Source organism: Aulonocara stuartgranti (assembly GCF_965226115.1).
Source record: "Aulonocara stuartgranti genome assembly, chromosome: 23".
NCBI lineage: Eukaryota > Metazoa > Chordata > Actinopteri > Cichliformes > Cichlidae > Aulonocara > Aulonocara stuartgranti.
The window spans coordinates 46,328,415-46,354,203 of record NC_138958.1 but is presented as its reverse complement, the minus strand read 5'-3'; the positions used below and the strand labels follow the sequence as shown (position 1 = coordinate 46,354,203).

At 44.0% G+C, this 25,789-nt stretch overlaps 2 protein-coding genes across 2 annotated transcripts in view; both read right to left on the bottom strand.

The window, feature by feature from the left end:
* The window catches only part of LOC309701482 (uncharacterized protein), a 2,150,955-nt gene that overhangs the window by 387,903 nt on the left and 1,737,263 nt on the right, over positions 1–25,789 (bottom strand). The window lies entirely within an intron of this gene.
* Positions 1–25,789, bottom strand: part of LOC309700301 (NACHT, LRR and PYD domains-containing protein 12-like) — a gene marked incomplete at its 5' end in the record, with an annotated part of 51,957 nt that overhangs the window by 15,853 nt on the left and 10,315 nt on the right. Inside the window, 3 exons of the mRNA XM_082523798.1 lie at positions 7,840–8,013; positions 10,277–10,433; positions 21,939–21,970. Coding sequence (XP_082379924.1) covers positions 7,840–8,013; positions 10,277–10,433; positions 21,939–21,970 — 363 coding nt within the window. The remainder of the gene's footprint in view (positions 1–7,839; positions 8,014–10,276; positions 10,434–21,938; positions 21,971–25,789) is intronic.

The window sequence follows — 25,789 nt, the reverse complement described above, 5'->3', positions numbered from 1 at the left end:
CATACTGCCTGTGAGAAGCTGCAGACATTTGTCCTCCAAATCCACTGAGCAGCTGCTCGTGGTGGTATTAGCTTCATGTGTGCGTGTTAGCATGAAGCCTCGGTCACACTCTGCTGTGGACACGGTCACGGACAGCTGGACGCCTGATGGACGAGTCGTCCTTCCTGTTAAACTTCTTTGAGCATGAGAATAGCATAAGAAGCTCAGTGGACACTGTTCAGTGTTTTAACTCTCGCTTTCTGATGGGTTTAGATTTTATTATTGTCATTTGTATTAGGAAATATTTAACCATATATTCTTAGAGGTGTATAATCAATTGTGTAGTGATAGGATGTGTGATCTTTAGCAGGCTGCAGGGGCTTGGTGTGTATTCCACACTAGAATGCACACCCACATCCTGGGAGCACGAGAGAGGTCGTACCTTCTCTTATTGTTTTATGGCAGGATTAACGTAGCTACGTCTGTTCTAGTCTAAGTGCTTTTTGTTTAGATGAACTGCTGGACTTCCTCACCATGTTATCTAGGGTGAACCATCTAGGGTGAAGGGGGGTCTACCCTCTTCCTGACCAAGGATGTTATATGACCCTTTGATCAGCAGTAACACACACACACACACACACACACACACACACACACACACACACACACACACACACACACACACACAGTATTCTTTGTTCACATGTATACCTATGTGAGATGCTATATGTTAATGACCCTATGCATATTCATGTAACCACAATAAAAGGAGTGCTATGGGGAGCCTGGCTGAGAGTCTGATGGTGGTCAAGTGGTGGAACGACGCTTGGCTCCAGCCAGGTCTCCCTCATGCATGAGTAAACCAGAGAACTTTGGTGCCTTGTGTCTTGCTTTTTGCTGCGTAGCAGATTGTCCTTAACGTTCCAGTGGATAGGTTCAAACTACAAACCTATCATTAATTGGTCCTTCGAGAGCCGGATCCCTGGAGTCGACATTCACCGAGGGGAAAAGAGACACGCCGACAGACTGACGTCAGCCAGGACTTATAGAGGTCCTGCAGCAAAGTCCCGAGGCGTGAGAATTCGTCATCGAGCCGGTGGATTAGCCGTCTGTTTTTTCTCCTCGATGGATGACGATTGACGGGATTCGGGACTGATGCTACTCGCAATAAGCAACACCAAGTAGGTATGTGAAAAATCTAAGCCACTGTGTGAGGCTGAGTTGTAAAGTCTTTATCACTGTGTGCGATAAAGCGTGTAGTCACTGTGTGCGACTATTCTTTGCCGCTGTGTGCAGCAAAGCGCGCATCCACTGTGTGAGGTTGCGTTGAAAGTCTTTATCACTGTGTGCGATAAAGCGCGTGATCACTGCTATGTAAGTCTTTGCCACTGTGTGCGACAAAGCACGCAGTCACTGTGTGAGACTGCGTTGAGACAATAGGCCTAATTTTTGTTGTTTGTGTGTGAGGATATTTTTTGTTGTTGTTGTTGTTGTGTGAGTGTGTGCGGAGCAGAACACGTGGTCTGTGACGTCGGCAGCTGTTGTTGTTATTATGGGTTCCCAAGCAACCAAGAGTGTGTCAGAGGGTGACGAGAAGTTTATGGTGAAATTCGCTCCCGGTAGCGCAAAGTATTTAGGACATTGGCGCAAGAAATATGATTTTGAAGGTAAATTGGTTGTAGGACAATGTCAAATGTTAGTAGACCAGTTGACAGTGAAAGCAGCTTGTGCGACAGGGAAATTGAAACAGGAGAGAGAGTTACAAGTGGCGTCCGCTAAATTGTGGTTAGAACAGGCGCAGAAGAGACAGGAGGCAGTGACTATATATACTGACAGTCAGTATGCATATGCTACACTTCATTTCTTTGCCGCTCAGTGGTCAAGACGAGGCATGACAACATCAACAGGTAAACCTGTGGAGCATGCGACATTGTTGCAGGCCCTGTTGAAAGCAGTCTTACTGCCTAGTAAAGTTGCGGTTTGTAAATGTGCAGCACACACACGTGGCACTGACCCCATTGTACTAGGCAACGCCTTTGCAGATAAAATTGCAAAGGAAGCGGCCCTTGGAACACATGGGGTTCATGTTCTGGCGTCACAGGAGCAAACTACGCCCATCACACATGATGTGTTAGCAGACATGCAGTCACACTCACCTCCAGCTGAGAAGCAGCTGTGGCTCACTAAAGGAGCAAGCCTGCGAGGTGATGTCTACTATCTTTGTGATAAACCTATATTGCCTAAGAACCTATATAGGACTGCTGCAAGTTTGAGCCACGGGCTCTGCCATGTCTCGACAGCTGGGATGGTGGCAGCAGTCGAACGGCAGTTTTTCACACTGGGATTCAATGCTTATTCAAAACATTTTTGTAAAGCATGTTTAATATGTTGTAAACATAATGCTCAGGGAAACCTCAGACCTAGGAGAGGAAAGTTTCCCAGACCCAGCTACCCATTTGAAGTAATCCATATGGATTTCATTGAGTTGTCTAACTGTAACACCTACAGGTACTGCCTGGTGATTGTGTGCCCGTTCTCAAAGTGGGTAGAAGTTGTCCCCACTAAGAAAGCAGATGCTATTTCAGTGGCTAAAGTGATATGCAAAAATGTGATCCCAGAGCATGGGATCCCCCAGACTATTTACAGTGACAATGGTCCTCATTTTGTGAATGAAGTAATTGAGAAAATGTCACAACATCTGGGGATAACGCTGAAAAACCATTGCTCATATCACCCACAAAGTGCAGGGCTGGTTGAAAGGACTAATGGCACAGTAAAGCTGAGACTCAGGAAAACAATGGAGGAAACAGGCAGAACATGGGTAGACTGCATTGAGCTAGTGAAAATGTATATGAGAATCACGCCAACTGATAATGGCCTAACGCCTTTTGAAATAATATATGGCAGGCCATTTAGAGTTCCAGTGTTTTGTAATGATAATGATAAAGCAGAAGAAGAAAACACACTAGCAGACTGGATGATTAAAATGCTGAAAAGCAAAGAAGTCATGAGTGCAAATAATCTGCCAGATGATTCTGTTTCTGTACAGGAAGAACGTCTGAAGCCAGGGGACTGGGTACTGATAAAGGTCATAAAGAGGAAGTGCTGGTCGAAGCCACGGTGGGACGGACCATACCAGGCTCTGCTGACAACACCAACTGCTGTGAAGATTGCAGAACGACCCACCTGGATACACCAAAGCCACTGCAAAAAGGTGACACACATCCAGGCCAGCTCGGAGTAAGTGGCAGGAAGACCGGGTACAAAGGGGGGGAAAGCCTCTAGGGCCCTTCGTCTCAATCCGGTGAAGAAACCAACTGAGCCACAGGTACTCATCAGAATGGCTGGTAAAGTGTTGTCTACCCTGCTGGGTGTAATGGCTTTGATGTCATCATGGTCAGCTGTGGAGACCCTGTATGTCCAAGGAAACCACACCCAATACCCTCATGGCTATTCTACAAACTTTTGGTGGCAGTTTATGAATACAACTGCTCACTTGAACAATAGGACGGACTGCTATGTGTGTGCTCATATGCCGTTATCCGCATATACATCTGGACTGTGGCCGTACAGCATACCAGAGGACAGGAGTTGGTGTCTGTTGGGCTTAGCAACTCATCCTGGCAACAGAGTCCTCTGGTCCCAGGCCAACTATAGTACACCTCTGAACATCACCTGGAGTAAGTCGCCACTTATAGATGTGAATTGTTCTGAGCAAACTGACTTATTGGCCTGGCCTCAAGTGTCAGACCCACTGCCAGACATAATATTGCTGAACAAGCTGAATACAGCTCAACTGCCGTTGTGTGTGATGAACAATGGATCACTGTCAGTGGGGGAGCTGCCGCTTCGTTTATGTGGATACATATACACCTACTGCCCTCCAGAGAATGAGAGCAGGTGTATGAAATGCTTGACCAGTGCAAAGTGAGCTGAGAACTTGACATTAAGGAGGACTGAATGCAAGTCCAACCGGGCTTACAGGATACCAGTAAAAGCAAAGAGTCAGAAGTGGACAGGATGTGCAAGGATGGTGCCGAGCAGTAAAGGAACAAGAGTTTTGGCTGATTGGTATTTCTTGTGTGGACATAAAGCCTATCTATCACTCCCTGAGGGATGGGGAGGATTGTGTGCCGTGGTGAAGTTATCGGATCATGTCTTCTTCATGGACAGAGTTGAACATCACCCTAGCAACCGACGGAAGCGTGAGGTGAATATAGCCTCACCTAACTCTTTTGGAGTGACAGTAGACACTGGAGTGCCACGAGAATTCCGCATTTGGAGTGGAGGAGCTAAATTCTTCCAAAGTTTGATCCCAAACATCGGAGTTGCAGAGGTGCGGGATCATGTGGAGATCAACCGATATGCCTTACTGCGACACATTAATCTCACTAAGACTCTGGGAACAGCCTTAGCGGAGGAGCAAAAGGCCATCAGAACGATGGTACTGCAGAACAGGCTGACCCTAGACTTGATAACAGCATCACAAGGAGGAGTGTGTAAGCTGATTGGAGAGACATGTTGTACGTTTATTCCGGATGGATATACGACTGGAGGAGACATCTATGAGGCACTGCAGAACTTAACTGCTCTGCAGAAATATGTGGCGGACCACACATCAGGAGGAGACACGTCACAAGGCTGGATAGCCTGGTTGACATCTGGACCATGGTGGAATATGTTTCTAAAGTTTTTGACTCCCATTCTTACATTATTGGCTTTGCTTTGCTTGTTTACAGGTTGCATTTTGCCATGTGTAAGATCGATGGTGAATAAAATGATTGCTAACACCTTTACCAATTTCATACTGTTGCAGCAGAGTGACATGGATGCTAAGGCTAATATGTGTGTATGAAATGAAGCCTGCACTGAAAATGTTGACAAGTGGTGTAGAGCTGAAGATATATATATGCCGTATAGCCTTAAAAAATGACAATACAGGGTGGTGATGATGGGTTTAGATTTTATTATTGTCATTTGTATTAGGAAATATTTAACCATATATTCTTAGAGGTGTATAATCAATTGTGTAGTGATAGGATGTGTGATCTTTAGGCTGCAGGGGCTTGGTGTGTATTCCACACTAGAATGCACACCCACATCCTGGGAGCACGAGAGAGGTCGTACCTTCTCTTATTGTTTTATGGCAGGATTAACGTAGCTACGTCTGTTCTAGTCTAAGTGCTTTTTGTTTAGATGAACTGCTGGACTTCCTCACCATGTTATCTAGGGTGAACCATCTAGGGTGAAGGGGGGTCTACCCTCTTCCTGACCAAGGATGTTATATGACCCTTTGATCAGCAGTACCACACACACACACACACACACACACACACACACACACACACACACACACACACACACACACACACAGTATTCTTTGTTCACATGTATACCTATGTGAGATGCTATATGTTAATGACCCTATGCATATTCATGTAACCACAATAAAAGGAGTGCTATGGGGAGCCTGGCTGAGAGTCTGATGGTGGTCAAGTGGTGGAACGACGCTTGGCTCCAGCCAGGTCTCCCTCATGCATGAGTAAACCAGAGAACTTTGGTGCCTTGTGTCTTGCTTTTTGCTGCGTAGCAGATTGTCCTTAACGTTCCAGTGGATAGGTTCAAACTACAAACCTATCACTTTCACTTCAGCTTCACCAACAACAGCACAAGCAGAGCAGCCCACTGCCTGCATGGCTGGGACAGCGCCCCCTGGTGACTGTAAACCACTACAACATGTAGACGGCCGTCTGCAGGCTGGATGTAGCACCACCGCAGAGACGTGCTGCAGCTCTGTTTAGTTACCCAGCTGACAGCAGAGGCTGTAGTTTACTGTTACCAACATGGAAAACTGAAGCTTCACCAGCTGGAGCTACAGAGCTGGAGAACAAAGGAGACTGAGAGGCCAGAATGATGTGGGAGGAAACATCAAGAGCCTGTTTGAAAGGAGACACATGTGGATGCTGTGCCGGTCTGTGGTCTGTCAGAAGTCAGCTGAGTCACACTGCAAGAAGCTGCAGAATCTCAGAGGAGGAGATTTGGAAGTGTTTGTGGGACAAACTGGACTCAAAGAAAGAAGATGTTTGTGAAGTCTTTGGTGGAGGTGAGCAGTGTGAAGCAGAACACATGCAGATGAATCAGGAGGTCAGCATCAGTGTCTCCTTGTGGTGGACGGTAAAAGAATCAGAGCCAACGCTCCCGTCCACCCTCGGCATGAAGCAGTGCTGTTTCTGAAACAGGAGGACAAGTCCAGAGAAGACAGAGGAAGCAAAGATGAGGGTGGGACAGGACAGCAGGACTTCCTTCACACCTGCAGCTCCATCACACTGCTGTAGCTCCTCTTCATCACACATGTACCTGCAGCCTGTCTTCAAGTCCAGGAGTCACCTCCACACAGTGTAGAAGCCTCCTGTGCAGACCATGGAGTCCAGCCTCTGTCAGGGAAGTCGGCACTAAAGCCTGAAAGACTTCAATCTGTCTCTGCTCCACCCGAGAAAGACCAGCACCGTACTTGTTGTGCATTCAAGGAGGGAACATCAGCGCTGCATCGTGGGAACAACACCGCAGGAACAAAGACACAGCACGGCCGATGAAGGACGAGGACAAAGGAAAAGTGAGTGAGAAGACCCTGGTGGTGTGGACGGACCTGCAGGGGCTCCAAGACTGAGGAGCAGAGACGTCCATGTACCAGCTGAGGATGCTGCAGTGATCCAGGGAGCTCGGTCCAATCTGAGGCCGTGTGAACTACGTGGACCACAGTTTCTTCACAGACTTCAGCCACGTGAACATCTGGAGATCCAACAGTGTACGAGCTGTGAGCCATCAGCTGTTTCTCTCATCAGCTGCTGGAATGAGAGCTGCTGGAATCATCTCGAGCAGCAGGAAATCACTGATGTTGTTTCTAAACAAAGATATGGGACTGAGCTCCGCTGAGCTCCTTCTACTTTCATCCAGATAGAAACTGCTACAGTCTGCTGATTATTGCTTTGCCTCCATCACACGAGCTCTTTATCCTGTTCTTCACTCTCATTGGTTCTTTGTCTGCTTGTTTTTACAACAGTAGTCTTCTGATTGGTCAAAGGAGACAATCAGCTGTGACTAAATGTAGCTCCTACAGCAGTGATGGGAATAACTACTGAAGCTAATCCAGTATCAAAGCTCAGGAATCAGCAGCTCCCACCTCGTTTTCTTTCAACAACTATTTTTAGCTGCTGTGTTTTTGTGTTTCTGCAGACCTCAGACATCCTGCTGCTCTGGACAACTTTTTCATTCTTTTGTATCATTATTTTGCTTTTCTTTTATTATTATGTTATATGTATTAATATGTGAAACACTTATTCTTTGTGTTTTTGCTTTGCTCCTGTCAAACTGCTTTAATAAAATCTGCTGCAGTCTAAACTGTGGACGTTCCCTTTTTAACCCTTTGTGAAACAATAAAGGTTTAAATCTGAGTATTCATCTATGTTAGTGTTTAATGGGTCTAATAGGTTGCTTTGGCCTTTCCCAGTAATATCTTCCCTTGCAGTCTGTGGTCCAGGCTTCTAAAACCATCCCAGGTTAACAAGAACTACAATCTAGAGGAGAGCTGCCATAACAGGTGTGACTGATGAGATCTGACCTGCAAGGTTACTCAGGTTTGTTTGTATCAGGACAAGCAGGGAAGCCGCCTGGACGTCAAAGTAGTTAGAGCTGGGCGAGTGTCCTCACCCACATCGGCTTCACAACTCTGCATCATCTACTGAGTAAGACTCAGAGCATCAGAGATTAGAAGGTCTACAAAGAGCTGAACCAGACTTCCTGTATAAAGGTTTTAGTTCCACAGATCGACAATGTCAGCACAACTAAAACGTGGAGACTGACCTCAGAGTTTCAATTTGATGTTGTGGATTCTCCAGAAGAACACACAGCTGCTTCACTCCTGAATCCTGCAGCTTGTGGTCTCTCAGGTCCACCTCTCTGGGATACGAAGGGTTGAGCTTCAGCACTGCTTCCAGATAATCACAGCTGATCTCTGACAAATCACAGCGCTTCAATCTGTATAGAGAATGAAAGATGTAAGTTTATTAGACAAAGAGCTTGAAATCATTCAGTGTTTCATCATCTGTTCAGAGCTGAAGAAGGTTCAGAATGTAGAAGTTTAGAAAATGGAAACTCCAAACAGCTGAAGCCAACAGGAAGCAGCTTCAAACAAACACAACAAGAGAAAAAACTCTGAATGTTTCACATTAAAGTCGTACATTTCTAACAAGAGTGTTTTAAAGACAGAGTCACTGATGATCATCTTCTGCCCAGTAAAACTTTGGGTTTCCACATGTGAGTGTTAATGATGCACAAAGACTGTGAGTGCAAAGAGGGAGCGAGGAGGATGACAGAGAGATGGTACAGGAGCATCAAGAACCCGGCGAGGAAATGAGCAGAAGGACTTTGGAGCCTGTTGGATTGAAGCTTTCACAGAGACGTGTTTGACTGGACACCACCAGGACAGACTTTTAATCCCAGGATTTGGATGAGCTTTCTGTCTTTATGGTCACAAATGATGCTGTAACTCTGTGAATGTCCTGGAACTGTCAGCAGTGTGGTTACGTCCTTTTGACCTGAGTTTCCACAGCTCTTATAACAGCAGTGTACATTCAGACTGAGACACGCTTCAGTCTGTATGGACCTGTTTCTGTAGCTGCCACCATCATTCTACGGTCGTGTCCAAATTCATGGGCTGCATCCTCCCGAGGACCCGGCCTTTGCGGTCTACGTGGGCTGGGTCCTCAGAAGGTCGGGTAGGCTGGAAATAAACGGCTGGGGAAATTGGACGGTCTAGCCTTCTGATTAGCGTCACCGCTGTCTCGGTGGAGTTTAATAAACTCAGCCGTCTGCTCCTTGCTATCTAAAATATAACAGGACACTGGCGTAAATTCTCGACTGTCAGTCAGCTCTGTAAAGACCAAGGAGGAACCCACCTGGGGGATTAATAAAGTTTTATTTTATCTAATCTAATCTAATAACTTTAATCTCAGCCAAACCGATTTACTCACGAACAAACAAAACACTGAAAAAAGCCAAACAATAACATTTTGAGGTTGTCTAAGTGACTTATATATCACGTTTAACCTGAGTAGCGAAAGTCCGCGGTGATCTGAAAATGATGTGCCGGGAGTTGTGCCGTTCTCGGCGGCTTCAGTGACCCTCGAGCTCCCGGCGAGCTATCGAGCTGGTGGGTAGCAGACGTCTCCGAAAACGTCAAAGCACTTTTGCAAATATGCGGTATCTTGATAAACCGAGCAGATATTTGATGTTTACACAACTACTTTCTCGCCTGAAAATATGTTAAAAGCTTATTTTGTGACCGAGAAAGATTAGTATGAGTAATTTTAAAACTTAGTAGCGGCCGCCATTGTTGGAAACTGGAGTTTGGCTGGGCCGCGCTATGAATTCTGGGATATGGTAGGCCACGAAGGACACACTCGACCCATCCTTCAAATTCGGGGAAAAGGAGGACGCATTTGTTGGCTGCATTCGGAGGAGTCTACGAATTTGGACAGCCTTCGACGTGTCGCTGTGACGTAATCGGTCTACAAATGCGGCCTCAGGAGGATGCAGCCAATGAATTTGGACACGACCTACATGTTTGTACATCAGCTTATCAAATACTGTCTGCTGTCTTCATTTATTACTCTTCACCTGCTTCACTGTCACTGTGTGGGCGGAGCTGTCTGAGCCCTGCCCACACAGACACAGCTCCTCTCTGGAGCAAAACTTCTGCTTCATCTCCGCCTCTTTTCTTCATCCTCCACCTCTCTTTTCTCTTCTTCGGTGTTCTGCAGCCACAGAGCCTCACAGCCATTAGCACGCCCATACCTGAGCAGCTAGCATTACCCAGCATGCCGTGCAGCAGTGTCAGTTTGTAAATGTGCAAGAATTCCTGCTCCAAACTGTTTCACAGAGTGCTGTGTGCCGTGACCTTTGACCTGCTAAAGACAGTCAGCTGTGGATTATTCATTGTTGTGTCTGATACTTAGAACTGAGGAAGAAGCTACACAGTTAATCAGGGTCCCCTCTCTCTGAATCAGGAAAGGTGGGCAGGCCGCGTGTGGGCCGCGGGCCATACGTTGAGTATCACTGTTTGAAATGTGAACATTGTTCTGCTGCAGTCAATGGACTAAACCAGAGAAGAAGAAAACAGACTTTACCATGAAGATCCTCAGTGTGGATCAGTATAATATCAGCCTGATGTCTGCAGTTTAGTGTCAGCACAACTTTCACATCATATTCATCTCAGCACAACTAAAACATGCTGACTGACCTCAGAGTTTCAAATCGACATCGTGGATTCTCCCGAAAATCACACAGATGCTTCACTCCTGGATCCTTCAGGTTGCTGTAGGTTCCACTCAGGTCCACCTCTGTGGGATACGAGGGGTTGGACTTCAGTGCTGCTGCTAGATAATCAAGGCCAATATCTGACAAACCACAGCTCTTCAATCTGTATAAAGAATGAAAGATGTAAGTTTATTAGACAAAGTGCTTGAAATCATTCAGTGTTTCATCATCTGTTCAGAGCTGAAGAAGGTTCAGAATGTAGAAGTTTAGAAAATGGAAACTCCAAACAGCTGAAGCCAACAGGAAGCAGCTTCAAACAAACACAACAAGAGAAAAAACTCTGAATGTTTCACATTAAAGTCGTACATTTCTCATAAAAACAGGACAAAGACTTGAAAAAGTCGTGTTTTTCCTTCCAGGAACCACATGGCTTCACTTTTAAAGGTGAAGTGTGACAGAAATGGACATATTTGAAGTCCAACACCTTTTTCCAGTCACATTATTAAAGCAGACAAACTACAAGCTCATTTTCATTCCAACAAGTCATCTTCTGACCTGGACTAACAACACTGGTCTCTATGTGCAGCTGGCTGTGAGACCAGTGCTCAGGGAGCGTCTACAAAGTGCAACACTGAAAGAACATCACACACTCATTTGCTTCCAGCACTTTCACACAAACATCTACTGTCATTATTGTCACCAAACTCTGTGGATCCTTTATTGCAAATTCAAATGGGATCAAATGGTCAGACAAAAGAGGGTTATGAGGAAATATGATGAAATGTTGTGTATTAGCAGCAACTTATTGAATCATTTTCCTCAGAAACCAAACAAAATGATTGACAAACATGTTTTTACAAACTCAGTGTTGGACTTGGATCAGCAGGATAAGCTGATGTTTAAAGGCATTTGAGTCTCGCTGTATGAGAGTCCAGTTCTTACTCAATATTTATGGATGATGTTCTTTCAGTGTTGCACTTTGTAGACGCTCCCTGAGCCTCACAGCCAGCTGCACATGGACCAGCTGACATTACCCAGCATTAGAGGCGGCTGTAAAAAATTCATGTTCCCATTTAAATGGTTTTAATTTGAATAAAACGATGTTGATTCATTCAATCCTGAATCGATGTTTAATATAAATGTATTTTGCCAGAATCTCAGGTTAAAGCTCACAAACTATTTCAACAAGCAGCAAACAGATAAAACAGTAAATGAGAGCAGCTAAACACACAAAGATGGAAACACAGAGCGTGGATCGTTGTTAAGAGATTTTCTACATTATACACTATAGCTAAATCTCTATAATACAATATAATCAAGTAGGCCTTATATTCTAACCAAGTGTGCCTTATATTTAGTGTGTTCATATGTTTTCACATAACCAAGCCTATTGTTGAAGAATCAGCTAACCAAGTTTATTGTTAAAGAGAACATAATGCATTCCTTACTTAAGTGTCTGAAATGTTTGAGATGTTTTGACAGCATGATATAATGATGCATTCTTTCCTATAATGTCTGTGATGTCAGATAAAGCATGATATACTACTGTATTTTTAATCCCAGTGTGTGAAAGATCAGATAAGCTGATTTCATGTTTAACCTCTTCCCTGACTGTTAAAAAGAGGAAGTACTATGTAACCCATTTTTGCCTTATAAATAAAGCAGCGAGCCTGTGCTCGGGGTGGTGTCTTCTCAGAGAGACATTCACCCGTGCGCACGTTTTCTAATTACTCTCTGAGTTGGTCTGCAGTTGTCTCATTTCTCTTACTTGTGTTTTGAACAAATGTCTAAACCCCTGACATTTAATTGGTCCTTCGAGCCGGAGAACTGACTGTTATTTTTAACGTCTAGTTTTCCACAGCGGTCTTCATCGGATCCTGACGTCGTGACGCCTGCGCTGGAAAAGAGTCTGTGCACAGCAAAAGAAAAACCGGGAGCGTGGAATTCGACCTCCGGTCAGCGTCTTATACAGGCCCCACGGCGCCAGGACCAGATGAGCACCGGATCCAAAAACGCAGCGCCACAGTAAGGTGAATATGAAACACTGCATTCCATCAAGCGTTAAAATACGTTGATATTGAGATTTTCCTTTAAAATAGTGTAAGCCTGGTGAGCGCCGACAGATCTCATAGTCCAGAGAGGGACTTAAGGAGACAACAGGCAAGAGCGATAATCTAGAAATCGCTATTAAAAGTTCCGGTTGCTCTGGGTAGCAGCTGTAACGGAACGAGTTCCGGTCACTCTAGGAGTGGCTGCAACGGAACAGGTTGAAGGTTACATGAAATAGGCCTATGGAAAATCTCAATAAAAATTATAAAAACGCGCTTTGTTTGTGTTGAAATAGAGGAGTGAGTTGTTTTTACGACCCAATAAGCGGTCGAACCACTTCTCAAACTGTTTTCCTGTGTACACTCACGTATTGGTTAAAGTGGAAAAAGGGTTGTGCGTCATCACGTAAAATCAATAACCGCTCACTCGAATAGCAAGTGAGTAGAAGGCTGTTATTGAAAACCCATTCTCACTTTTGCATGCCAAAGAAGGTGTCACAGTTCTGACGTAATTAGTTCAAAATGGGTAATTCTAAAACTAAAGTAAAATTAACAGCAGATGAAGAAAAGCTTGAAAGAAACTGTCAAAATGCAGGAAAAGTCAGTGCAAATAGGTGGAGAAATCCACATAAAATTTATTGTCCAGCCTGGCAAGGCAAATGCAATCAAGAGTCAATAACTGCTTTAAAAGCTGCTTTGCAAAAAGAACTATTCGAGGAAAAAAGTCAAAAGAAAAAAGCAAAACGTGTAGCAGAATGGCGACTTTTCAAAGCATGGGAAGCAGAAAATGATAAACGCAGTGCTAAACGTGCCCAAAAACAAGAAAATAAAGATAAACAGAGAGCTGCAGGAGAGGAAAAAAACCCCCCTCCTTATGCACCCTCCTCTCAGCCCACACACACAGCAGCAGCAGCAGCAGCTGCACCAACTCCTGCGTCACCGCTTCCTGTAATCTCTCCTCACAACCCTTTTGCTCCAGATCCCTATGCTGAGGCAAAACATCAGCTTAATCTTATGACTAAACATAATCACTACAAAAAAGAAGGAACTGTAGGTCAGTTTCCAATGGTTGCCTTATCAAATCCTAGGTATGGGCAACCCAGTGGGCCTGTAGACGCCCAAGGAATCATACCAATAGATGGAGAACCTCTGATATACGCATTCAGACCCTGGTCCCATAAGGACAGAGAGAATGTGCTAAAAGATGTCCCACCCCTTAATGAAGGTTTTCAACAGTGGCGACATGCAGTAGAGTTGATTCGTAGAGGTTGGGGTTTGAATGGTCATGAGATGCTCCAAGTTCTTCAAGATTTATTAGGTTTACGTTTTCCTAGAGTCAGAGGAGCCTACACAGGAAACGACCAAAACGGTGATGTTTTAGGACCAGACACTCCTCAGTTAGTTCAAGAAATAAATGACTTGTTCGGCAGAATAGAAATCAATTTAGCCCCAAGGCCAGATTATGGAAAAATAGGAGAGTGCAAACAAAAGGAAGGAGAGACAGCATCAGACTATCTGGATCGCTTACGTCCTGTTTTCGGGCAAAATTCAGGACTGGATTACGATCCAAATCCACAGTCTGCTTTTCAACAACAATTAAAAAATGCCTTCCTGAATGGCCTAATGCCCAAAATAAAAACACACGTAGACAAACACTGGGTGACACAAAACACAGGCACTCTGCCTGACGCCCTGCAATATGCTGAGCATGCAGTTAAAGTGCATAAACAGAAAGAAAAAACAGAAGGAGTTTTCATGATTGACCCAGAGACAGGCTTCATAGCTTTCTCAGGACAACAAAAACACACAGCAGGTTTTAAGCCACGTAAGGGAAAGCAGAAAGTAGGACAAAGAAGAGACAAAAGAGATATACAATGTTATAACTGTGGTAAATACGGGCACTTTGCTCGAGACTGTAGAAGTGTAAGCCAGGAACAAGAAAGTGATGATGACAGGCGCAGACGCCGTGATGAATGACTAGCACGAGAGGAAGGAAGTGAAACAAGTGAAGGGGAAGTTTACAATATTGAACAACTACTGCTAGGATCAGAAGCAAAGCCAACAGTTATAGTACACGTGAATGGTGTCCCAGTAAAATTTCTTTGTGACACAGGAGCGTGTAGATCTGTCTTAACAGTAGAAGTCCCAAATGTAACTTTCTCAAAAGACACTTTAATTGTGAAATCAGCTTCAGGACATGTGACATTGCAACAGCTAACCGTTCCCCTCTTTATGTCACATAGAGAAAGTGGTCGTGGCTGCAAAAATCAGTGCATCTATGACCCATCTTGTCCACTAAATTTGTTAGGAAGAGATGCTTTAACAAAATTAAAAATAGGAGTTATCCCTGAAGAAAGTGGCATGCAAGCCAGACTCTTACTCTCTGAAAGTCAGAGCCAAACTGAAGACATTTTTGTTTGTGAAGGTTCAGGTGAGCCAAATTATTACTGGACCTTAGATTTACCAAAACTTGAACCTCTAGAAGCCAAGGCTAATGTGTACTTACCTGAACACTCACAGAGGCAGGACCCAGCAGCATACCACAACACCCTGTGGTATAAACATGTCCCAGGCCCAGACAAAATTTATGATCAGCAAGTGCACAGACTAGGACCACAAAAACTAGTCCTACAGCACCTGTATGTAACACAGAGTGGCAATGCGGTATGCTCAGTGTTACAGACAGATGCAGTGCGACGCATAAATAAAATGTTGAACCCTCATGTATCTGTTGCATGCAACGACCAAACACCTTGGTCTGAGTTAGGCACAGTGCTGAGAAATGTAGAAATGGACAGATATGACAAAACAGAGTGTGAGGGCTGGCAAAAAGGCCGTAGAACAGGGTGCATGAGACTCACGCTGTGTTGGCCGGTGACAGCCACACCAGCTACACATTTAACCACAACAGAGCAAGAGGAATGACAAGTGTTAACAGTTGAAACACATCCTGAACTAGAAAAGCTACCACAAACATTATGGTCTCAAGGACCCACAGATGTAGGCCTAATAAAAGAAGCAGATCCAGTAGTGGTGAAAACTACAACCACATATAGGCCTGTGAAACCACAATATCCTTTGAGTGCAGAGGCGAGAGAAGGAATTGGACCAGTCATAGCAGATATGCAAAAAGCAGGTATTCTCGTGAAAACTAATGGAGCCACGTGTAATACACCAATTTTTCCAGTAAAAAAGGCTAATACAGGAAAATATCGCCTAGTTCATGATCTAAGAGCAATAAACGAGGTAACAGAGCAAATACCTCCAGTGGTTGCAAATCCACACACAATTTTAAATCAGGTAACACCGAAAGAACAGTGGTTCTCTGTAATAGACTTGTCCAATGCTTTCTTCTCTGTGCCTCTACACCCTGACTCACAGAAGCTATTCGGATTCACCTTTAACAATCAAAAGTATACTTATACAAGGTTGCCTCAAGGATTCCAGAATAGCCCCACTCTATATGCTGAGGCTTTGAGAAAATCAATGTCATCTTGCTCCCTTCCTGCTCCAGGGCGATTCTTGCTGTATGTAGATGATATATTGATTACAGGCCATACACAGGATGAGTGCAAAACAAACACACTGACAGTTTTGCAACATCTCGCAGAGCAAGGCCATAAGGTATCACAGCATAAATTGCAGTTGTGGAGCCAGGAAGTGACATACCTTGGCCACAAACTAACAGGACAAGGCAGACAGCTGTTAGACAGCAGAAAAGTAGCTGTACAAAATGCTCCAAAGCCAATTACTAAACAACAAATGATGAGTTATCTAGGTCTGTGCAATTTCTGTAGATGCTGGATCCCAGAGTATGCACTGCTGGCCCAGCCACTACAGGACCTCATTTATGGTAAAGACCTAGCATTAAAAGACAAAATACAATGGACCCCAGAAGCAGAAAAAGCTTTTGTTGATTTAAAAATGGCATTGCAGACATGTACCGTCTTAGCTTTACCTGACTATGAAAGACAGTTTGTTCTCCATGTTGATGGTGCGGGAGGGTACATGAAAGCAGTGTTAACTCAAGCTTTTGGAGAAAAACAACGCCCATTAGCTTTCTACTCATGCAAACTTGACTCTGTAGCTGCTGGATTACCTACCTGTGTTCAGGCGTGCGCAGCAGCAGCAGAGGCAGTTAAAAAATGTGCAGACATTGTTTTGGGACATAAGTTGATCATTAAAGTCCCACATGCTGTGACCTCTATTTTGCTCCAAGCAAATCTCTCTTTCCTCACACATGCCAGACAACTTTCTTATGTGGGGATTTTACTTTCGCAATCACATATCACAATAGAGAAGTGTGGCCAGCTAAACCCAAGCACACTTTTGCCGACCCCTCTGGATGGAGAACAACATTGTTGTATTAAAAAATTAGAGGAAGACACAAAGCCTCGCAATGATATACACAGTTCCCCCCAGAGCAGTTTCAGTAATGTTTTTGTGGACGGCTCAGCGTCAAAAGATATTTACGGTAGAAATTGTGTGGGTTACGCGGTCACAACTGTTGATACAGTGATAGAGGCAAAAGCTCTCAGTTCCTCAAACTCTGCTCAAAGCGCAGAGTTGACCGCAGTCATCAGAGCATGTACACTGTACAAAGGTCAAAGTGTCAATATACACACAGACAGCCAATATGTCTATTCAGCAGTTCATCATTTTGCAAAAATATGGCATAACAGAGGAATGACAACGTCCTCAGGCAACCCAGTTCAACATGCAAACCTTCTAAAAAAGCTGTTAGAAGTAATAACGTTGCCAAAAGAATTAGCACTATGCAAATGTGCAGCTCATCAAAAGGATGACACAGAAATAACAGGAGGAAATAACTTTGCTGACAAAGCAGCCAAAGCAGCTGCAGAAAAACATATTGATGTTTTAACAACAGAAACCATAGATTTAATACCATTAGAAATACTAGCAGATGCACAGAAAACAGCATCGCTGAGTGAACAAAAATCTTGGTTGAAAGATGGAGCAGAATTAAAAGACAATCTCATGATGTGTAATGGCAAACCAGTCCTTCCAAAAAATTTGCATAAAACTGCTGCATTAGTGACACATGGCAGAACGCATGTGTCAACGGGTGGAATGGTTTCTATACTCAATAAACAGTTCTATACAAAAAATTTTGAAAGTTCAGCAAAAGAGTTTATTAGAACATGCATGATTTGCCAAAAACACAATGCTCAAGGTAATTTACGACCAAAGCGAGGCCGGTTCCCTAAACCGCCACACCCATTCCATACTATCCACATGGATTTTATAGAACTAAATGAATCTCAATCCTCCAAGTATGCACTTGTGATAATAGATGTATTTTCCAAGTGGCCAGAAATATACCCAGTGAAAAAAGCAGATGCAATCTCAGTAGCAAAATGTTTGTGCAACCATTTCATTCCAACATATGGCATTCCGTCTCTGATAAGATCAGACAATGGCACACATTTTGTAAATGAAGTGATAAGTAAAGTTTCTGAAGCTCTAGGCTTCAGCATAAAACATCATTGTTCTTATCATCCACAAAGTGCAGGATTAGTCGAGAGAACTAACGGCACAATTAAACAAAGACTGAGAAAATGTATGGAAGAAACAAAAAAACCATGGCCTGAATGTCTAAGCTTAGTTAAGTTATGGATGAGAATAACTCAAGGAGCAGGTGGTCTAACGCCATTTGAAGTTGTACATGGCAGACACTTCCCTCTTCCCATAACGAGCGAGCCAATTAATAAATCTATTGCAGAAACAACAATGGCAGAATGGATGACAAAACTGTTTGAAAATAAAGAAGTGATTTTAAACAATCAACTGCCGAGTGATCTATCTCCAGTCTCTTGCAGGTTGAACCCCGGTGATTGGATTCTGATTAAAGTCCTCCAGCGGAAAAACTGGAGTGCTCCGAGGTGGGAGGGTCCCCATCAGGTGCTGCTTACTACACCAACAGCTTGTAAAATCGCTGAAAGACCGTCGTGGATCCATCAAAGTCACGTGAAGAAAGTGTTTGCACCACAATAAGACGCCGGTTCCCCCGACTCTCAAGTGATCCCCTGGTGAAGGAAAGGGCTGATTGGGTATACCCCGCCCTTTACCTTCTCGCCAGTGGTCTCCTCACTTGGAGCTCAGGTGTGCCTGGTCGCCCTGAAGAACAAACACATAATAAAGAGTGACCCATCCCACCAAAGAGAGGAACCAATGACAACACCGGGGACGCCTAGAATGCAGAGAGCCAGCATGATGAATCTAGAAGAAGAAGAGCCACCAGCCCCAGCCCCAAAGCTGCTATGCTTAAGTGCTTGTCACTTTCAACGGAAACGGTTCATGTGCCGCCTGATCTGTCTGGTGGCCGGTGTCATCTTAGGGGTGATGCTCCTCTGGCTGATACCTGGAGGAGCCCGCAGAATAACACCAACTATTCCCCGTCTCAAGAGGTGGACCCATGACAACTCCCATCTAACTGAGATGACCCAAGATCACATTCACCCTTGGATGAACAATGCCTGGTACCGATACCTACACAACACCATAGATGAAAAAGAATGTTATGTCTGTTCTCACATGCCTTCAACTTCAGTCTACCCCACCATATATGGTCGCAAAATGGACAGTCACTTGCAAAGTGAATGTGCAGCAAGTTTCGCCAGCATTGGAAGACAATACTTTACAATCGGCATGAAAGCTTCACTCCCAGGTGCAAAAGGCCTGAAGAAGGATGGAATCTGTGACGACAAATTCTGGGTAGATATGACAGTAAAAAACAGAAATGCTTCTGTCCCTTTCCCTGTTTTTATGACCCATACAGAGACATGGCATCCTCTGTGCTTCTACCAAGCGTCAGTGCAAGGACGCCACCCTCTGGGCCATACCGACAACTGCAACACAACCTATGGAGGAGTAGGGTATGGGACAGTCAACCTAAATCAACAGGTAAATGGCACCTATTGGGTACAAGGTATGGCATGGCTGTGCGGACAGCGTGCGTACTTTATGTTGCCACCCAACTGGTCAGGATGCTGTGCACCTATCTTCATTTCAGATCACACTTTTAAGATATCCGTGTACAACAAGACCAGAGTTAGGCGTCATATAGAAATCAAGCCTCATGATTCAATCCTTGGAACAGACATGCCAGAGGAATTCAAACTCTGGAGTACCGCCGACAAGGTAATGCACTCTCTGTTTCCCTGGACCGGAGTAGGAAAACACGCACTACGAATTGAGACTTTAGACTATCGCTTTGGACTGTTTTTGAACGCTTCCACCCGCATTGACAAATCACAGAATGAAGAAATTGATGCAATCCGCATCACTGTCATGCAACACCGAGTAGCTTTGGACCTTATTCTTGCAGAGAAAGGAGGTCTTTGTGTACTGTTCAACAAGACATGTTGTACTTACATACCTGACAACATACACTCATTAAACATGACAAATGCTTTGAATGTTCTGAGACAACTAAGAGACGCTCAGCAACAGGACTACGTAACCGATGAGCCTGGCTGGTGGGACTGGTTGCTGAGCGGCTCCTGGAAATCTTTGCTGATTAAAGGCCTGTTGGCCCTATGTACTGTGATGTTCCTATTTTGCATTTTTGCTGCTTGTATTATCCCTTGTCTGAGACGCATGGTGATGAGTATGTTTAATCGTACTTTAGGAAATTTTGTTTTGATCCAGAGAGATATGGAGGATCCCTTTCGCCAGTATGATATGCTAACTAGAGAGACCAGAGAAGAGAATGTCTATGATAATCTTAATCCTAACAGAGCTGATGTTTAGATACTTCACTGAATGATATGCAAGTTGAAAATGTGATTTAACAAGTGACTATGCATTGATATTAAACATGTGAAATATATTAACAACAGGAGGGAAATGTTAAGAGATTTTCTACATTATACACTATAGCTAAATCTCTATAATACAATATAATCAAGTAGGCCTTATATTCTAACCAAGTGTGCCTTATATTTAGTGTGTTCATATGTTTTCACATAACCAAGCCTATTGTTGAAGAATCAGCTAACCAAGTTTATTGTTAAAGAGAACATAATGCATTCCTTACTTAAGTGTCTGAAATGTTTGAGATGTTTTGACAGCATGATATAATGATGCATTCTTTCCTATAATGTCTGTGATGTCAGATAAAGCATGATATACTACTGTATTTTTAATCCCAGTGTGTGAAAGATCAGATAAGCTGATTTCATGTTTAACCTCTTCCCTGACTGTTAAAAAGAGGAAGTACTATGTAACCCATTTTTGCCTTATAAATAAAGCAGCGAGCCTGTGCTCGGGGTGGTGTCTTCTCAGAGAGACATTCACCCGTGCGCACGTTTTCTAATTACTCTCTGAGTTGGTCTGCAGTTGTCTCATTTCTCTTACTTGTGTTTTGAACAAATGTCTAAACCCCTGACAATCGTTCACTCGACGGCACGTACACGGACACGCCGTCGGGGCTGAAAGTGGACAGCTCACAGATCCTGAAGCTGCAGGTTTCATCTGTCTCCAACCAAAACTGAGTGAAGCAGCAGCAAAAGAAGATCCAAACTCTGCTTCACGTTTGATCAATATGCTCATGAATTCTCTCTGACTTTGGCTGTTCCTGCCTGCACAGCTCTCTCTCTCTCAGTGTACTCCAAGAACAGCTTCAAACATCTGTTTCTGCATCATTCACTGTTTATTAGCCACCAGTCTGCTGTTGTGTTCAGTGCTGTCGGCCTCTGACAGTAAAGCCTCATTTCTGCTGTTCCATGGAAACTTTTTAAAATGATGACAGATTACAAACTCTCAGCTGTGTCTGTAATCAAACCTCTGTAACTTTGCTTCACTTCAGCAGCATCAGCTCATGTTCACATGTTGCTTCATGGTTTGCTTCAGTTTTTGATCGACTGCAGAATATTTTGAAGGTTATCTGCTATAAAAAGCCAGAAGAGGAAAATCTGCTTCATGTGTTTCTGTTTGATCCTCAGTGACTTTGACACAAAGGCCTCTGCTGTGATGATCACACCTCTGATCAAGTCTCACAGTGTCACAACTGATAAATGATCAGAGTTAGAATATTTCTGACTGTCTGCTGTGTGCCGTGACCTTTGACCTGCTAAAGACAGTCAGCTGTGGATTATTCATTGTTGTGTCTGATACTTAGAACTGTGAGGAAGAAGCTACACAGTTAATCAGGGTCCCCTCTCTCTGAATCAGGAAAGGTGGGCAGGCCGCGTGTGGGCCGCGGGCCATACGTTGAGTATCACTGTTTGAAATGTGAACATTGTTCTGCTGCAGTCAATGGACTAAACCAGAGAAGAAGAAAACAGACTTTACCATGAAGATCCTCAGTGTGGATCAGTATAATATCAGCCTGATGTCTGCAGTTTAGTGTCAGCACAACTTTCACATCATATTCATCTCAGCACAACTAAAACATGCTGACTGACCTCAGAGTTTCAAGTTTACATCCTGGACTCTCCAGGAAACCACACAGATGCTTCACTCCTGGATCCTGCAGGTTGTTGTTGTTCTTAGTCAAAGACCAGGAGTCATTACCCAGGTCCAGCTGTCTCAGATGGGAGGGGTTGGACTTCAGTGCTGCTGCCAGATAATCACAGCTGATCTCTGACAAACCACAGCTGTCCAATCTGTATAAAGAATGAAAGATGTAAGTTTATTAGACAAAGTGCTTGAAATCATTCAGTGTTTCATCATCTGTTCAGAGCTGAAGAAGGTTCAGAATGTAGAAGTTTAGAAAATGGAAACTCCAAACAGCTGAAGCCAACAGGAAGCAGCTTCAAACAAACACAACAAGAGAAAAAACTCTGAATGTTTCACATTAAAGTCGTACATTTCTCATAAAAACAGGACAAAGACTTGAAAAAGTCGTGTTTTTCCTTCCAGGAACCACATGGCTTCACTTTTAAAGGTGAAGTGTGACAGAAATGGACATATTTGAAGTCCAACACCTTTTTCCAGTCACATTATTAAAGCAGACAAACTACAAGCTCATTTTCATTCCAACAAGTCATCTTCTGACCTGGACTAACAACACTGGTCTCTATGTGCAGCTGGCTGTGAGACCAGTGCTCAGGGAGCGTCTACAAAGTGCAACACTGAAAGAACATCACACACTCATTTGCTTCCAGCACTTTCACACAAACATCTACTGTCATTATTGTCACCAAACTCTGTGGATCCTTTATTGCAAATTCAAATGGGATCAAATGGTCAGACAAAAGAGGGTTATGAGGAAATATGATGAAATGTTGTGTATTAGCAGCAACTTATTGAATCTTTTTCCTCAGAAACCAAACAAAATGATTGACAAACATGTTTTTACAAACTCAGTGTTGGACTTGGATCAGCAGGATAAGCTGATGTTTAAAGGCATTTGAGTCTCGCTGTATGAGAGTCCAGTTATTACTCAATATTTATGGATGATGTTCTTTCAGTGTTGCACTTTGTTTGGCACAAAATGAAATTATTTGGCCTCTCAGATGCTTTTAGAGATTCCCAAATGACTGATGATGACATCTCTGGGGTCTGATTGATAGAAAAAAAATCTCTTTGAGACCTTTTGTAACTGACAAACTCTTCATCTGCTAACAACACTGAGTTGAATCTCCATGGCTGATAGTTGGAGCAGGCATCAGGAATACACATTGAAAAAACAAGAGGAGAAATCACCAGAGTCTTATAATCACATTCTGTAACTAAAGGGAGACGTTTTTCTATACAAATATATGTTTTATGGACATTAGAAAAAAAGAGTATTGATGTGAAGCAGGATTATGAAATCTCCATACATCAGCCAGCCCATAATTATCAAGAAAGCTCTGAATGACGCATGCTGACTTTGGACTAAGTGTACTTTTGTGTGAACTGTGGTCCATAGCAGATAATGAGCAGTTTAGGTCTCCCTCAAAGATGATATTGTGTGATGACATATTGGGGAGCCGCGCAAAGACATTAGTGAAAAATCTGTGGTCGTCCCAATTAGAGGCGTAGATATTTGCTAAGATCAAAGGAAAACCATAAACTATATTTTCTGCACTTAAAATCCTGTAATTTTCTCATAAATCGACAGTGCGCCTTATGGATGAATTCTGGTTGTGCTTACTGACCTCGAACCGATTTTATGTGCTACACGGCGCTCAGAAACCTTTCAAAAGATGTTTTGGTACGACTTTGCTCAGCTACGAGGCCGCACCGCTTGATGGATTGTTGGAGCATTACAGCTACGAGGAGCCTCGCGGAGTGATACGTACTCTGCTTCAACGTAATATTACTGTATTGAGTGTGTATAAGGACCATAAATGGCACCTGTAAGAGACACGGTTACAAAGAGGGTTTCAAACTCCAGGCTGTCAGTCACGCAGTAGAACCTGGGAACAGAGCAGCTGCTTGTTATTATGCTCAGCGTCTGTTTACATTTTGACTGCACGATTGTGAGCTTTTTGTTATGCACAAAAACAACATTGTTTTCTTTTATTTTTGTTTATCTTTGTTCACATGTATACCTATGTGAGATGCTATATGTTAATGACCCTATGCATATTCATGTAACCACAATAAAAGGAGTGCTATGGGGAGCCTGGCTGAGAGTCTGATGGTGGTCAAGTGGTGGAACGACGCTTGGCTCCAGCCAGGTCTCCCTCATGCATGAGTAAACCAGAGAACTTTGGTGCCTTGTGTCTTGCTTTTTGCTGCGTAGCAGATTGTCCTTAACGTTCCAGTGGATAGGTTCAAACTACAAACCTATCACTTTCACTTCAGCTTCACCAACAACAGCACAAGCAGAGCAGCCCACTGCCTGCATGGCTGGGACAGCGCCCCCTGGTGACTGTAAACCACTACAACATGTAGACGGCCGTCTGCAGGCTGGATGTAGCACCACCGCAGAGACGTGCTGCAGCTCTGTTTAGTTACCCAGCTGACAGCAGAGGCTGTAGTTTACTGTTACCAACATGGAAAACTGAAGCTTCACCAGCTGGAGCTACAGAGCTGGAGAACAAAGGAGACTGAGAGGCCAGAATGATGTGGGAGGAAACATCAAGAGCCTGTTTGAAAGGAGACACATGTGGATGCTGTGCCAGTCTGTGGTCTGTCAGAAGTCAGCTGAGTCACACTGCAAGAAGCTGCAGAATCTCAGAGGAGGAGATTTGGAAGTGTTTGTGGGACAAACTGGACTCAAAGAAAGAAGATGTTTGTGAAGTCTTTGGTGGAGGTGAGCAGTGTGAAGCAGAACACATGCAGATGAATCAGGAGGTCAGCATCAGTGTCTCCTTGTGGTGGACGGTAAAAGAATCAGAGCCAACGCTCCCGTCCACCCTCGGCATGAAGCAGTGCTGTTTCTGAAACAGGAGGACAAGTCCAGAGAAGACAGAGGAAGCAAAGATGAGGGTGGGACAGGACAGCAGGACTTCCTTCACACCTGCAGCTCCATCACACTGCTGTAGCTCCTCTTCATCACACATGTACCTGCAGCCTGTCTTCGAGTCCAGGAGTCACCTCCACACAGTGTAGAAGCCTCCTGTGCAGACCATGGAGTCCAGCCTCTGTCAGGGAAGTCGGCACTAAAGTCTGAAAGATTTCAATCTGTCTCTGCTCCACCCGAGAAAGACCAGCACCGTACTTGTTGTGCATTCAAGGAGGGAACATCAGCGCTGCATCGTGGGAACAACACCGCAGGAACAAAGACACAGCACGGCCGATGAAGGACGAGGACAAAGGAAAGGTGAGTGAGAAGATCCCGGTGGTGTGGACGGACCTGCAGGGGCTCCAAGACTGAGGAGCAGAGACGTCCATGTACCAGCTGAGGATGCTGCAGTGATCCAGGGAGCTCGGTCCAATCTGAGGCCGTGTGAACTACGTGGACCACAGTTTCTTCACAGACTTCAGCCACGTGAACATCTGGAGATCCAACAGTGCACGAGCTGTGAGCCATCAGCTGTTTCTCTCATCAGCTGCTGTAATGAGAGCTGCTGGAATCATCTCGAGCAGCAGGAAATCACTGATGTTGTTTCTAACCAAAGATATGGGACTGAGCTCCGCTGAGCTCCTTCTACTTTCATCCAGATAGAAACTGCTACAGTCTGCTGATTATTGCTTTGCCTCCATCACACGAGCTCTTTATCCTGTTCTTCACTCTCATTGGTTCTTTGTCTGCTTGTTTTTACAACAGTAGTCTTCTGATTGGTCAAAGACAATCAGCTGTGACTAAATGTAGCTCCTACAGCAGTGATGGGAATAACTACTGAAGCTAATCCAGTATCAAAGCTCAGGAATCAGCAGCTCCCACCTCGTTTTCTTTCAACAACTATTTTTAGCTGCTGTGTTTTTGTGTTTCTGCAGACCTCAGACATCCTGCTGCTCTGGACAACTTTTTCATTCTTTTGTATCATTATTTTGCTTTTCTTTTATTATTATGTTATATGTATTAATATGTGAAACACTTATTCTTT